Source organism: Micromys minutus, assembly GCF_963924665.1.
Source record: "Micromys minutus genome assembly, chromosome: 19".
NCBI lineage: Eukaryota > Metazoa > Chordata > Mammalia > Rodentia > Muridae > Micromys > Micromys minutus.
The window spans coordinates 34,689,922-34,705,329 of record NC_137954.1 but is presented as its reverse complement, the minus strand read 5'-3'; the positions used below and the strand labels follow the sequence as shown (position 1 = coordinate 34,705,329).

Here is a 15,408-nt window from a genome sequence, read left to right as displayed (position 1 = left end):
AAGTCTTGTCTTAAACCACTCAATCTTTCACTTCCAATTCTTCTGTATGTGTAAGCATGTGTAAATACAGTCGTGTATGTATGCATGTACAGGCGGAGGACAGAGAACAAAGTTGGTGTAAATCCTCAGGCATTGTCTACCTTTTTTGGAGACAAGGCCTCTCCCTGTCCCAAAGCTCACTGGTGGGCTAGCCTGCCTGGGTGGTCAGCCTCAGGGACCTGTCTACTTGTCTTCCCAGCATGAGGATGTCAAGTGTTCAAGGCCCTAGGGAGCAAACTCAGGTCCTCCTGCTTGTGCACCAGGCACTTTACTGAGCGGTTTCCCCAGCCCACAGCAGAGGTCTTTTAAAGACAAAGCAGCGTTCCTAGTTGTTCCTCCTGACTCCCAGGCCTCAGTGCCCAGGAGCAGCTGCCATGACAGACTGCAGCACCCCTCCTTGCTCACCCAAAGGGCTCCCCTCAGCGGCAACCTCCTCAAAAAATAGCTTAGTTTTTCCCTTTGGGAGCTTCTAGTCAGCACTGGAGTCTCCTGAATGTCACTTTCTCACAGGCTTTCATCTTCTCTAATAACTTCACTTTTAAGTCTTGGGGACCAAATCCAGGATACCCTGTCTCTCATGGCACCTCACCGTCCCAGGCCTTGTGAAGTCCACGCTGTGTGCCAGGCTCTGCCGCATCTGGTTACTGAAGAGGCGGACGCACACGCTCTGCAGGTACTCAGGGGTGATCTGCAAGGACAAGGTCATCACGTGAAAGCCATGCAGCCTGCCCACAGGACCTCAGGTGTGCTACACCTCCTGTAGCAGCATCTCATGTACCTCAGCATCTCTTGTAGATGGACTGGTGAGATAGCCATGCTAGAAAGCACATCTCCTAGTTTTTGCTACTGTGAAAAAATACCTTATAAACAGCAATGTAGGGAGAAAGGGTTACTTTAGCTCACCTCACTACAGCCTGTCAATGTGGGGAAGTCAGGTTAACAGAAATTTAAGCAGGAAGTCACATCCAGTCAAGGGCAGAGGAAATGCAAGTTGCATGCTTTTCTTAACTCAATTTCTCCATTCTTACACAGTTCAAAATACAGACCCAGGGATTGCCCACAGTGGGCTGGGTCTTCCCAGTCAATTACCTTAAATCAAAACACTCTTCTACAGACATGCCAGTCGGCCACCCTGAAGCAGACGACCCCTCACTGAGACATTCTTCCCAGATGGTTGTAAATTATGTCAAGTTGATAATTAAAAGTAACCACCAACAAAAAACCTCAGAGCTCTGGGAAAGAATTAACACACTGACCTAAGAAAATAAAAATAACTGACTTGTTTGAAGAGATAGGGCTCTGCATTTAAGAGCTCTGGCTGCTCTTCCACAGGACCAGGGTTAAATTCCCAGCACCCACATGGACAGCTCACAACTGTCTGTAATCCAGTTACAGGGAATCCAACACTCTCATAAATACAAGAGGGCAAAAAAAAAAAAAAAAAAACAAAAAAACAAAAAAAAAACAACAAAAAAAAAAACAATGTGCATACAATAAAAAGATAAATCAAGGGGCTGGAGAGATGGCTCAGCAGTTAAGGACACTGACTGCTCAACAAGAGGTCCTGAGTTCACTTCCCAACAACCATATGGTGACTCACAACCATCTATAATGAGATCTGGCACCCTCTGGTGTGTCTGAAGCAGCTACAGTGTACTCATATACATAAATAAATAAAATCTTTTAAAAAAACCAATAAATCATTTTTAAATGGGGACTACAGGTGATCACAGACTACTCCATCCATGCCATTCACTCAGTGGATTCCAACTGCCATGGACAATAAATGGTTTCTCAAGCATTTCTGTAGATTCAAGGCATAAAGAAAGTAGGCAGCCACACGTAGTAGCAACAGTGGCACTTTGAAATCTGAAGACCCGGGCTCTAGTTTTTGATTCTTGACAACATGAGCAGCTCAGTAGTTCTGCCCCTGCATTCCTGAGCCGTGAGTGAAGTAAAAGATGCCCGGCTGCCTAGCCCATACTAAGGAGGGATGAGGTTGCAAATGGGCCCAGTATTAAGGAAATGCTGGCTGAGTGGATGACAGACGTCAACAAGCTGTGGAGTGCATGACATGATGCTGACTTCCCACCACAAAGGCTCAGGCCAGCTCTGAACTTGAAATTCTTCTGCTTCTTCCTCCCAGGGGCTGAGATTACAGGTATACAAAGCATACAAAGTATAATGGTAGACGGTGTTGCTGAATTACAGAGACAGGCATTCTGATACAATCTTAGAGGGCAGATTGAATCTTTAGGAGAGTACTTTGACAACATCTGTCAAAGTAGTGACTCAGCAATCTGCACTCCGGTGGGGGGGGGTACAGATTATATATGAGTCCTCACTGTGGTGTTGTCACAGCAAACAAAGGCCTCAGTCTCCATCACTGGAGAGCAGCTGATGGGGCATCCTTACGGTGGAACCCTGAGCAAGCATTTGCAGAATGAGGTAGGCAGAATTCATTGATTGATTGCATTTCTCAGTGAATGTGCTAAAGGGAGGAAGGAGGCATGGTGTGGGCAAGAGCACACTATGATACACAGAAAGGACGGGTCATATGGTCACAACTAAACTGAAGAACACTAGGTGCATGAGTCTACACTTGCGAGCCTGCGTGTGTGCACACAGAAATACCTCAACCACACAGAACAGGTTAGCATCAATATCAAAAGGGGGGATGAAGGACTGAGGAGATAGTTCATCAGTTAAGATCACTGACTGCTCTTCCAGAGGTCCTGAGTTCAAATCCCAGCAAGCACATGGTGGTTCACAACCACCTGTAAAGGGATGTGATGCCTCTTGTGGTGTTGTGAAGACAGTGACAGTGTGCCCACATATATAAAATAAATCCTTGGGGGTGGAGGTGAGAACATGATGAGGTCACTATGTCAGCCTCTGCATTGTTTCAACTTTCTGTCATAGTCACATTTGTGGAGACAGCTTGGTGGTTAAGGGCGCTTGCTTCTCTGTCCCAGAGGATCTGAGTTCAATACCCAGCATCCACATCAGGGAGCTCACAAGTGCCTGTAACTCCAGCTCCACGGGCTCTGAGGCCCCTGTTTTTCCTCTTGGGCGCCAGGCATATCCATGGTGAATAAACACACATGTAGGCAAAACACATATACACATACAATAGAAATAAAAAGGAATGCATCCTTCATGCTTAGTCCATTTTTTAAGAAAGGTTTTATGTATTTTTATGTGTTTATGTGATATGATTAAAGGTGTATGCCACTACTATGAAGGGCCCATATGTAAAATTTTTAAAGAGAAAATAACAATGACCAAAAAATGAAGGCAGAAACCGAGCACGTGTTGGGAAGACAGGTAAAACATTTTAAGTCTTGCCATGGTTGCTGTACACCAGCTTTTTGAAACTCGGAGCGGGAGCCCCACAGCAATGCAGTCCGGGCTCCATGCACTGAAACAGAAGTCTACACAAAGGGTGTGCTCCTTACCATCTTGCCGCTGACTGTGGCCTCTAGAGAATCCACCAGCTCAGCCGTGACTCCGATGAGGTTGTGGTAGTCGGCTTGGATCTTATTGTACCGCTTCAGGTAGGTCATGGCCCGGCGCTCGGCCTCCACCAGCTGCTGGTGGAGCTGCTGCAACATTTCTAGGAAGAGAAACGAGCCGGCACTAAAGGCAAATACAAGGACAGCCACAGCAGCAAACAGAAGCCAGTAACGGGGCTCTTGTCCCAGGCTGCCAAGCCGTCTGCGAGATATGTCACAGCACCACAGAAGTGGTGACAATCAAAAAAAAGGAGTGTAATGGCAAACGCTGGCAAGATGCACAAAAGAACCCTTATTCACTCTGGTGGAATGTGAAGTCGGGCTGCCATTATAGGAAACACAATGGAGGTTCCCTGAAAACTCCGTATGACCAAGCTATACCACTCTTGAGCCTACACCTCAAGGCCTCTTTGTCTCACCACAGAAATACCTGCTTATCCATGTTTGCTGCTATTCCATTTACGATGGGGGAGGGGGGAGCAAGCCTAGATGCCCATCGACACGTGGCAGCAATAGAACTATGCGGTTGATAGTGTATTTTCAGAAGTGGCAGAGCAAGATCCAAATGCTCAGTCATGATTAAGGATGTCATCTGTTACCGGGCATCATGGTGCCACATGCCTTTAATCTCAGCACGTGGGAGGCAGATCTCTAAGTTTAAGTCTATCATGATTTACAGAGTGAGACCGCCTTAAAGAAAAAAAGGAGTGCCGACTATGTTTGGGTATCAGAAAACTGTGCAGACACTACCAAGCCGGGGACGGCTGTGATTCACTTGAGTCTAGACCAGCAGTGATAAGAGCAGTTGAGAATTCCCAGTGTGCCCTTGTAGTAGGTAGAGAATCTTGGGTGCTCCAGTGCTCCAGGGCTGTGTTCCAGCCATGCAGCGGCCTAGTAGTGACTGCCACACATCCCAGGCTGTCCCTGTGAAAACACAGCTATATCCCCCTGCTCCTCCATGGAGGTTCACAAGCCCTATCCACTCTGGGCCTTGAGTGCAGGAGCACAGCAGGCAGAACCACTCACATATCTGGAACCATGTGGGCGCAAGCAAGTGTGGTATACTGTCTTGCTGTGATTTCTTTCAAACATGTGTAAGCAGGCACGCTTCAAGGTATCTTTCAGGATAGAGTGTAGCAAGTTCTGATTATCACAAGTCCATTTTAGCAATGGCTTGGGATATGCAACAGAAACTGGCACTCAATGCAGGCTGCTGACTACACTATACCTGGTGGTGGTGGTGGTGTGTGTGTGTGTGTGTATGGGTGTGTGTGTGTATGGGTGTGTGTGTGTATGAGAGTGTATCAAAGAGTCTGGAGGAGGCTAGAGAAATTCTAAAATGTTATCAGCAGAGTGGAGCTTACCAAGTTTCCATGTGAGCCAGATAGGGCTTCCATGCCAACACAATCACAGACGATGAAACCCATGCTGTGTGCTCCCAGAAGGAAAAGAGTACCAGGGACTGGAGAAAAGGCTCTCCTCCTTATATGTGGCAAAGAATTTTAGAATATTTTGTTCCCACTCCTGAGATTTGTCAGAGAGCGAGCCTGAAAGGTGGCTTACTTGGCAGAGACTTCAAGGCAGCGGGGCATCCGGGCTACAGCATGGGCATTGCCTTTTTTAAAGATTTATTTATTTCATGTATGTGAGTACAGTGTCACTGTCTTCAGACACACCAGAAGAGGGCATCAGATCCCATTACAGATGGTTGTGAGCCACCATGTGGTTGCTGGGAATTGAACTCAGGATCTCTGGAAGAGCAGTCACAGCTCTTACCTACTGAGCCATTTCTCCAGCCTGGGCATGGCTTTTTAAAACCAAATCCTCATGAGAATCATGAGCAAAAAGCCTAGCCATAAAAAAAAAAAAAATAAGATGTGGCCAAGACATGTATCTTGGTGGGTAAAATTAGTTCAGATAAAGAGAAGCTTGTGTCTTGGCCCTTTGTAAGTGAACCCAAGCTCTTTGTGCTGAGACAATAGGAAACAGGCATGGAAGCTAAGTCAGGAACTGCATGGCTACCCCATCTGCCACAGTGTCAGAGACTCAGAGATTTAATTTGGTTTCAAAGTCTTTCCAGAAAAGAAAAATGGGATGCAGCCTGTGCCACAGTCAAGACTCTGTCAAAACAAAACAAAATACAAACCATGGTATACTCCCTATCCATGCAAGATAGCCTTGGGATGTATGTGGTCTACCAGCAAGGCCCTCTAGATGACTGAAACTTAAATTCTAATGAGCCCAGGTGTGTTCTATACAGGCAGCAGACTGGTATCATCCATAGGAAACTTTCAGAGGCAGCATGCAGGAGTTCCAGGCATGAGAGCTTCCATCTAGATTCCAATGGCAAGCCTATGGGGCTCAGCAGCCTGCTGGGCTGGAGGCAAGCAGCCCCCCCAAAAGGGGAATATTATAAAGTCCTAGTAGTGATACTGAAGCCACAGGAAGAAAGGGTGCCAGCAACGTACGTGGGCCTAGGAAAGTACAGACAGAACGCACAGCAGCCTGAGTGATGGGAGACAAGTAAGCCTTCGGGGACTCTCAGAGATGGGAAGATGGGTTTTCACTGTCAAGTGGTCATTAGCTTTTGCAGCCGGTGTGCAATCAACAGCTTCAATGAGTGCCTCCCAAAGATGCATGTGTTAAAGACTCAGTCCTCAGAGTTGTGCTGGGAGGGAGCTGGAACTTCCAGAAGGACCCAGCCCATCTTTTTGCTTCCTGGTTCATGATGTAAGCAGTGTGTTCCAGCACATCACTAACCTTTACCATCAGGTGATCTTGGATTGCATCCCCCAGATCTGAGAACTAAATCAACACGTCTACTTTGTACCTTAACTGCCCCCAATATTTATTTCACTGTGATGGACAGATGGCTGACACACAAGACAAACAAGCACAAAAACGTTCAAAATCTTTTTGCCTCGTGCTATCAAACACTCCGTATGTACCACAACTAAAGGATTGCTCATTTGCCAGCTTCCTGGTAAGCTGAATTAAATAACTTACTAATTCTTCCTTTCTTTAAAAAAAAAAAAAAAAAAAAAGCTAGTGATGGAGATCTGGGCTCACAGGCTGAGGCCCCGACTCCTGATCCAGAGGACCCAGGTTTGATTCCAAGCACCTCCTCTGCTCACGACCATCAGTGACTCCAGTTCCAGAGGATCTGGCCCTCTTTGGGCTTGTGAGGGAAACAGGCATGCACGTACACAGACTTCCATGGAGACAAAACACCCATACACAGAAAACAGAAATAATCTCTTTTAAAGGTTTAACTCTCTTAAACCAAGTACAGAAAAGCCTTGGACACTGCTCTTCGTGGAAAAGGGCAGTGTTGTGGTTTCATGGACCAAATTTTCTCGTAGGGAAACCCCCTGTGCTGGGAGCTGGGGATCATGCCTTCAGTACCATGTGTGGGGCTCTTCACCAGCACTTCCCAGCAACTCACGGTGTTTCCAAATCACCTAAGACCAGAGTATCTAAGACAAGACCGAGCAAGGCGTAGCTGCTGAGGCTGCTGAGGCCATGTCAAATAGTTTTTCTTACCTTACTGAAAGATGAACTGCTTGGGTAAAAATTATTGCCCATGGGGGGGGGGGAATGCTATATTATGTAAACACTCAAGGCTGGAATGGAAATGCTGTCTAAAAATGGTAGTGCATCTGACAAGTGCATCTGAGGTAAAATAATTCCTCTTCCCCACCCGTGTTAGGTCCTTGCCGCCGGGCTATGACTTGGCTGTTCCCCATTTCTCTGTTTCTCCATTTCTTTGTTACCTCATACACTGGACATGCTGACACACCAGCCATCTTTACAGAGTGGGCCTCACGGAACTACACAGAGCAGCATCACAAGACCATTCGTAAATATTTAGACTTTGAAAGCCCTCATTTCTCCAAGCCCACACATTCTCTCAATCTGTTTGCTCCCATAGCTTAGAGTCTGAGTTGGCAAAGCTGTTCTCATGAAAGCTGTAACTTACCTTTGCTGTTTGGTCCATTCTCCTTCTGGGTAAGAAATCAGCTCAGGAAAATGGCTGTGGGGCACAGAACTTGGGTGTCTGTGAAGTTGTGAGGCTGGCTGACAGAGAAAAACCTGAGGTGGATGGAAGAGACTGCTAAAGACAGAGAAGCAGAGAGCAGTTCCTCATGGTGCTTGGTTCCTGCCAGCACTCGCTCCATCACTGTAACCTCGGTGAGAACCACGTGCTTCAGCACTCCCCAGCCTCCACATGGGCTGGTCTGCCCCAACAAAGGCCTTTGCCCTGCTTGCAAAACCATCCTAAAATGCTGACCCCATAATCCTAAAATGGTCACTGCAGTCCTAAAGCTTCAGCCTGAGGGCACAGACTCTGGGAGGGGCAGTGGCTCAGGCTGCACCTGGGGCTGGGCTGCCTAGCTTCCAATCCTACGTCCATGTGTCAGTCTGTCCTGCTTTTCATTTGTCTTATGTATTTCTTCCTCTCTTCGAACAGCTCATGCAAGGAGTCTGTGCAGGGCCTTATTTAAAATGGTATTTCAGTGACTTTCTGTACATTTAGAGTTAGACAACCAGCACGAGTCACCTTTGTTCATTTCCCCTCCTTTCCTTTCTGTTTTCCTTCCAGGGCTGGGGAATGAAACCCAGGCCTTGTGCAGATCCTCCAGCCTAGTATGAAATAACTTTCAGTAGATGCTTGTCCACTAAGAAAAGACACATGGCCTTTCGGACTATAACTGTGGCTAATCGGTCTCCAATGAGTGGGTAACTGCTATGTTTGGAATGGTCCCCATTTATAGCTGTGACACTGTTCCTCTGTACTTTTAAGTTTCCCCAGTGGAAACAGATTATGATACTAGCTGTACCACTGTCCAATTCCTAAAAATCAATGAATTTGACACTTATGAAGGGTAAACATTATAGCATGTAAATTATACAACATAGCAGCTTAAAAGGAAGTCTGGATCTAAATGACAAGCCCAAACACCGTGACCTCCAGGCCTTTCAAATTATTCAATGGCTTTCTGCAAAGGAAACATTCTTCCAAGGAGATCTTTTTCAACAGGATAGATTTTTTTTTTCTGTTTTCCCTACCAAGACAGTTACTAGGCTGGTGACACCAAACAAGATCACAGGGCTGGAAAGACTACTCAATGGTTAATGCAGCCTCCTGGAACTCCAGCCCTAGGGTATCTGACACTTTCTTTTGGCCTCTGAAGGCACCTGTACTCTCTCTCACACACACACACACACACACACACACACACACACACACACACGCACATATACTTAAACATCAGCCCTTTCCAAGTCATGGCAAAGCCTCCAAGTTGCTTCATTTGACAACTTGCTGACTGAAGACACTCAAGGCCAGTGCCCCTGCTATAACACCCAAGGGGGTCTGCACTCACTTCAAAAGGATACATAAATGGTTAAAAGCTTTGGTGTGTTACTGGCTTTAAAAATTAAAGCTAAAAACTTTTCCAGCTTCAGCTTTAATTCTGGAGTCCAAGAATCCTGGAGAAAAATAAAATAAAATAAAATAAAATAAAATAAAATAAAATAAATAAGGAAGTTATCAACTCACTAAATAAATAGCATGGTACCATCAAGGCTGTGGGTGTGGTTAAACTACCCTGTCAGTCACAGAAACCAGTTTCCTGCCAGGGTCGGGAGAGGATGGAAAACAGGCTTTCCAATGTGTGACTAGTTCATTTATAAATGATTCAAGGATCCACAGAAGGTCAAATAGCTTGCACATGACTAGAATATTTCATGTGATTTAAACACAAGTATGATAGAAGGCCACACTAGGCTGAATATCAATTAATTCAGTGCAGTCTAGGCACGTACACTGTGGCAGACATGACACAGACAATTATTCCTTAAGTTGCGAGACAACGCCCAAAGAAAGGGAGTCACTTCTAGACCTCATTAGACAAGAAGAAAGACCTGGTCCATGTCACACCAGCTCATGTCATGTCAAGCACTGGGATACAATTTCAGTTCAGTCTACCCTGGAAAATAAATTACCCTGGAAAATGAATTAAATAACATTCATTAAGGGGAAAATGATAGAAATTGTGAAGAAGAAAGTATAATAATATATAATTATTGTCTCACTTTATATGTGCTGAGGTTTTGCTATGTTACTCAGGCTGGCCTTGAACTTCTGACTCTCCTAAGTGCTGGGAAAACAGGCAGGCACTACCACGTCTGGCTTGAAAGAACACTCAGGCTGAAAACAAACTTTACTGGGATCATTTTATGTCTAAATGTGTGAGTTTTTGCCTGTGTGTATGTATATGCACCATGTGCTGGCCTGGCAGCTGTGGAGGTCAGAAGAGATCATTGGATGCCCTGGAACTGGAATTAGGGATGGTTGTAAATCAGCATTTAGGTGTTAGGAATTGAACCCAACCATTCTCTGTAAAACCAACAAGTCTTCTTAAGAACTGAGTCATTTCTCCAGTTCCTCAACCAAGTTATCTTAAAAACAATGGAAACAAGGACTGAGAACGTGGCGATTTAGGATGGGGTACTTGTCTAGCATACAACAGACATGGAATTTGACTCTTAAGAGCAAATAAAACAGGGTGTGGCGGTGCAGGCCTGACATCTGAGCACTCACTTGGTAGAAGCAGCAGGATCAGAGAAGGTCGAGGTTATCTCAGCTATGTGTTGAGTTCAAGGCCAGCCTGGGCTACATGAGACTCTCACAAATCCAAAACAAGTATTTGGAACCTGTAAGCAGGTCAAATTGTTCGGGTGTTTGTTACTATTTCCTACAGCCGACAAACAGGGACTTTCCACTCAGCCACTTCTGACAATGTTCTTGAAACCAACATGACAGACAGGCAGGAATACACACTCTCCAGGCATGAAGCCCTTATTTCTCCTTTACTGCTCTCATTTCTACTGTTTTCAGCAGTGAGAAGATCACTTCCCGAGCCTGATGGGCTCTTGATCCCACACTTCTGAAAGACAAGTGTGGCAGCTCTGGCGAACAGTGGGAAAAGCCACTCATCCATCTCTTCCTGTGCAGAACACAGGCTTTACGTGAGCTCGTGGCTGCCTGACTGTCTTCCCAGCACTATCGCCATTAGTGCTGATCCGTGGCTGGACCACTCTGGATGTGCAGACGGAGCCAGGGCTCACCTCCATGGCCTTCCTGTCTCTTCCATTCTCCCCCAGCCCCCTAGTGGCTGACCCTAGGGTGCTCTGCATGCTAAGCAAGGGCTCCACCACTGAGTTACACTCCCTACTTCCTTTACTTTTGAGATAATAGGATCTCATTAAAATGCCCAGGCTGGCCTTGAACTTCCCACCTCAGTCTCCCTAGAAGCTGGGATTACAGTCTGTACCACCAGGCTAGCCTTTTATCTCTTTAAATCTTTTTTTTTTTTAACTTCTTTTTTTTCTTACAACTTTATTTTTTTAAAAAAAAAAGAAATACATGTACAGATTTTTAAAAGCATTTTGGCATAAAACTATATGAATATATTTTTGTCAGTACTTGATTTTTTAAAGGTTTGATAGTATGCATTGAAATCTTACTAGTTACAATGAGTATAAAGTACATGTAAAACAAAATGTAACATAGAAATAGTCAAAGTTTTCTTGGTGTGTAAAGAGTAAACATAATGATTTTTAAATACCAAAAATTGCCCCAAGACTATCTTCTTAGCTCTTGAGTTATTAATGATTTAAGGTCTAGGTGTACCACACTCTGAAGAGGGTACTATACACTTACTGTTTTGTTTGTTTTTTTTCTAAGAAGGACTGAGGCTTCCACTTTTTGGCCTTTCTTTATTTCTTTATTTCTTTTTTTTTTTTTTATTGAGCTTCATATGGTCTGTGAGTTGTTCCTTGGGCATTCAGAGCTTTCTGGGACTCTATCTCTTTAAATCTTTACTAACTAAGCTTACTTAGTCTCTGGCACAAACAGGCACTCAGGAATGTTCTGTGAAGTAATTATAGGCATCCTAAGTATTTCTGCAAGAGGATGTTCATTGACAAACTGAGTTTTCAGAAGACACATTATGATCATTACAAGCAACTGACTGGCTGGATTGGCAATGTACATTTTTTTACATTCATTTTAGTATTATTTATGTAAATGCATGTGTGTTTATGTATGTGCCCAAGGAGGTGAAAGATGTGTTAGCTCCCTGATGCTGGAGTTCCAGGCAGTTGTGAGCCATCTGATGTGAATGCTGGGACTTGAACTAAGGTCCTATGCAAGAACAACAGGGGCTCCTAACCACTAAGCTATTTCTCCATCCCATGATGTACACTTTAGTCATAGTACTAGGAAGACAAAGCTCTCTATGGGTTCGAGGCCAGTCTATTCTACATAATGAGTTCCAGGTCAGCCAGGATGACATGACATAGGAAGAGCCGGTTAAGAAGAAGAAAAAGAAGACAAGGAGGAGGAGAAAGAGGAAAAGGAGATAAAGAAGGAGGAGGAAGAGAAAGAGAAGGAGAAGCATCAGCAGCAGCTTTTATCTTTATAAGTTCCAAGTCAGTCTGTTCTTTATAGAAAGTTCCAGGCCAGGAGCCAGGTCTACATAGAGAGACCTTGTCTCAAGGGGATAAAAAAGACAAGTGATACTGCAATACATAATGTAAAATTACAAAACAAAACACAAATTAAAAATATGAAAATAACTAAAAACAAAAGCAAAGCCCGCTGATAAAATGCAGTCCACTTAAAACCTCTGAGTGACAAGAAAAGAACTGCAGAGTTCACAAAGACAAGAGTAAGAATCCAAAGAGTGCAAAACCTGTGATGCAGAGGGCTCCAGCCTCAGTAAAGAGAGGGATTTAAAAAATCCACCGCACAACTGGGACAGCAAGCTAATCTAAAGGGCAAGCATCTCGGGTTCAGCACTCAGAAGCTAAAGCAAGAACGTGTGTGGCTACCTTAACACAGACAGAAGGACAGAAAACCTCAATCAAGGCCTAATTAGTGAATTTTATCTCATGTGTTCATTACCATAATTTTTTAAATGGAAAAAAAAAGGTATGGAGGATATAATGAGAAGAGGCATGGACATGTGACCATCTGGTGTGGTGGTTTGTATACGCTTGGCCCAGGGAGAGGCACTGTGGGGAGGTGTGGCCTTATTGGAGTAGGTGTGGTCTTGTGGGTATGGGCTTTTTTGAGACTTCCTTTGTCAATGTAATTAATATAAATCTCTTTACCTTAGACTCAGGTACTCTTCAGACAAAGGCAAAAAGCATCTATATTCTTCACCAAAATACCACAAAATCATTCTCTATACCACATACTTAAATTCTTCTCTACTGAACCCTCTTGGGCCAGATCTGCACAGTTCAAATCAATCTCAGCAACAAAGTCTTTCATATTCCTACTAGAATAGCCCATTAAGCCCTACTTAAAGCATTCCATTGCTTTCCAAATCCAAAGTACCAAAATCCAAATTCTTCCAGACAAAAGCATGGTCAGGCCCTATCACAGCAATTCCTCACTCCTTGTATCAACTTCTGTCTTAGGGTTTTATTGTTGTGAACAGACACCATGGCCAAGGCAACTCTTTAATTGGGGCTGGCTTACAGATTCAGAGGTTCAGTCCATTATCATCAAGATGGGAGCATGGTAGCATCCAGGCAGGTAGAGTGCAGGAGGAGCTGAGAGTTCTACATCTTCATCTGAAGGCTGCTAGCAGAATACTGGCACCCAGGCAGCTAGCTACAATGAGGGTCTTAAAGCCCACAGTGACACACCTACTCCAACAAGACCACACTTTCTAATAGTGCCACTCCCTAGGACAAGCATATACAAACTGTCACAGATGCCCAGAGGAAACAATAAAGAGAATGGAAGAGAGGCAAAAATATAAAGAAATACAAAATTTTCCAGGATTGTTCCAAGATACAAGGCATCAAATTGAGGAAGCTCAGTAAACCCAAAGTGAAATCAGATATCTGACCCTGGACACATTAAAATGAAATTATACATACTGAAATCCAGGGGGATAAAAAGACAGACAGGCTACTCCAAAACAGCAGCAGGACAGACGCAGGTTAGCTAGGTTTAAATGTAAGTGGATCATCTCTTCAGTTCTTACAAAGTGTAAACTACAGTGTGACTGCCAGGGCACCTTGAAAATGTCAGTCAGTTAACAGGCCTTAGTGTTGACAACAGCAACACCCCGTGTAGGACACAAGGAAAGTGTGTTAAAGCAAACTATCCCAACACTTCTTTAAGATAAAATGTAAGTGTTTGCTTAGCAAAGCAGTTCTCAGGAATGACTACTGCAAAAATTCTGTTCCCTAATGGTGGTGACAGGAGTTATAACTATGCACATGTTAAAATCCACAGAACTTTACCTGCCCAGTAGTCCATTTTACTATATGATGTTTGAAAAACAGATTTGACTAGTGTGCATGGGTGTGTGTGTGTGGGTATGTGCATATGTGCATAAGTGTGTGCAACTTACTGAGGATTATGTCAACATGTGGTTCAGCTCGTACAGATTACACATTGTTCTTATTTCCATTTGGAGACAACTCAGTTTCCTTCTGCATGTCCCTATAATGTCTAACCAGCCTGCTTCTGCTTCTATGTCTTGCTGTATCCTTTACAGTTCGTGTGTGTGTGTGTGTGTGTGTGTGTGTGTGTGTGTGCAAGAACATACAACAACAGCCAGTACAGGGCTGAAAATAAGTCAATTGCTACCCAACCATTCAACACAATACCATATAAATTACAATACCTATATAAATTACAATAAAATAATGAGGATAAATCTTAGGTCTTTTAAAGCATTATCCAGAAACCACCAATACAACAATGTGGCCCAGGTTCTGACAAGTTCCACAGGCAGCTGCTTACCTGGAAGAGTTCTTTAAATGAGGGGTGGACCATAGGATTGGGCACGAAGGGGAGGGCATAGAAGGGAAGGAACTCTGTAGTCTGGCTCAGGGCGGCCCCTTTTGTCTCCAGGTAAGTTCTGAAATAAGAAATCCTCTCATCTAGCTCCTGTTTGTCCTAGAAGAAGGAAGACATATGCTCAGGGTCTCTGGCTCAGTCCTGCTCACCCATGAGAGGCTCTGGGAGTCTCCCTAGGTCCCAGCCACATCACTAGCGTTGCTCCACCTGGCCTGGCAGGCACACTGCCCCAGTGTCCAACATCACTTTGGACAGGAATGCCAGAGAACCTATGTGTAGTTCACATGTTATTTAATATCACTAGTGCCAGCCTTAAAAAGCTTCACAAACATCATTTTCAGTGGCAGGACCCATCACTTTGTCTATCAAAAGCTATTTGACAAATTCTCCATTTTGAGACGTGCTTTCCGTACACAAACATTTGTCTGCTTTCCCATGTTTCTAAAGGAGAACGACACACCTCGGTGTTTTCTGAAACAGAGGCACCCTCCTTCCCTTCAGGAAGCTGGACTAACCATGCCCACATCACTGATCAAGCCCAACCCAGTGTGAGGAACCCCTGCTCTCCAGCCCCAGAGAGGACACTGAGGCTTTCGAACAGGTACTTTTCTCCCCACCACACAGATCCCACCTCCCTTTCCCATCTTGCTCAGCCTGTGCCGTGAGGTCCTCTCCTGAGCCCTGCGCTTAGAAAATAGTTAACGCTGACTTTCATATTACATCAAAACAGAAAAAAATTTAAACAAAAGGTGGAACGAAACAACAACAACAACAAGAAGCAGCAGCACAGAAAGTCTGAGCCTGCCCTCTGGGTCACACTTAAAGGAGCGACCTTCCAAGAATGGCTACTTCACGGCCCCCTCAGTGCTGCTCCCTCCACTGTGCTGACGTTCTAATGAGTTCCGCACTGACGTGGGTTTGGCCTAATGCTGCTTATATTAGAATGTTAATTTTGGTTCC

The 15,408-nt window shown here is 44.5% G+C and overlaps 1 protein-coding gene across 1 annotated transcript in view; it reads right to left on the bottom strand.

Moving 5' to 3' along the window:
• The window catches only part of ARMC9 (armadillo repeat containing 9), a 119,993-nt gene that overhangs the window by 95,866 nt on the left and 8,719 nt on the right, over window positions 1-15,408 (bottom strand). The window contains exons 5-9 of the mRNA XM_080932795.1: window positions 14,392-14,547; window positions 8,955-9,047; window positions 7,534-7,558; window positions 3,498-3,655; window positions 629-727 (exon numbers count right to left, since the gene is read on the bottom strand). Coding sequence (XP_080788921.1) covers window positions 629-727; window positions 3,498-3,655; window positions 7,534-7,558; window positions 8,955-9,047; window positions 14,392-14,547 — 531 coding nt within the window. The remainder of the gene's footprint in view (window positions 1-628; window positions 728-3,497; window positions 3,656-7,533; window positions 7,559-8,954; window positions 9,048-14,391; window positions 14,548-15,408) is intronic.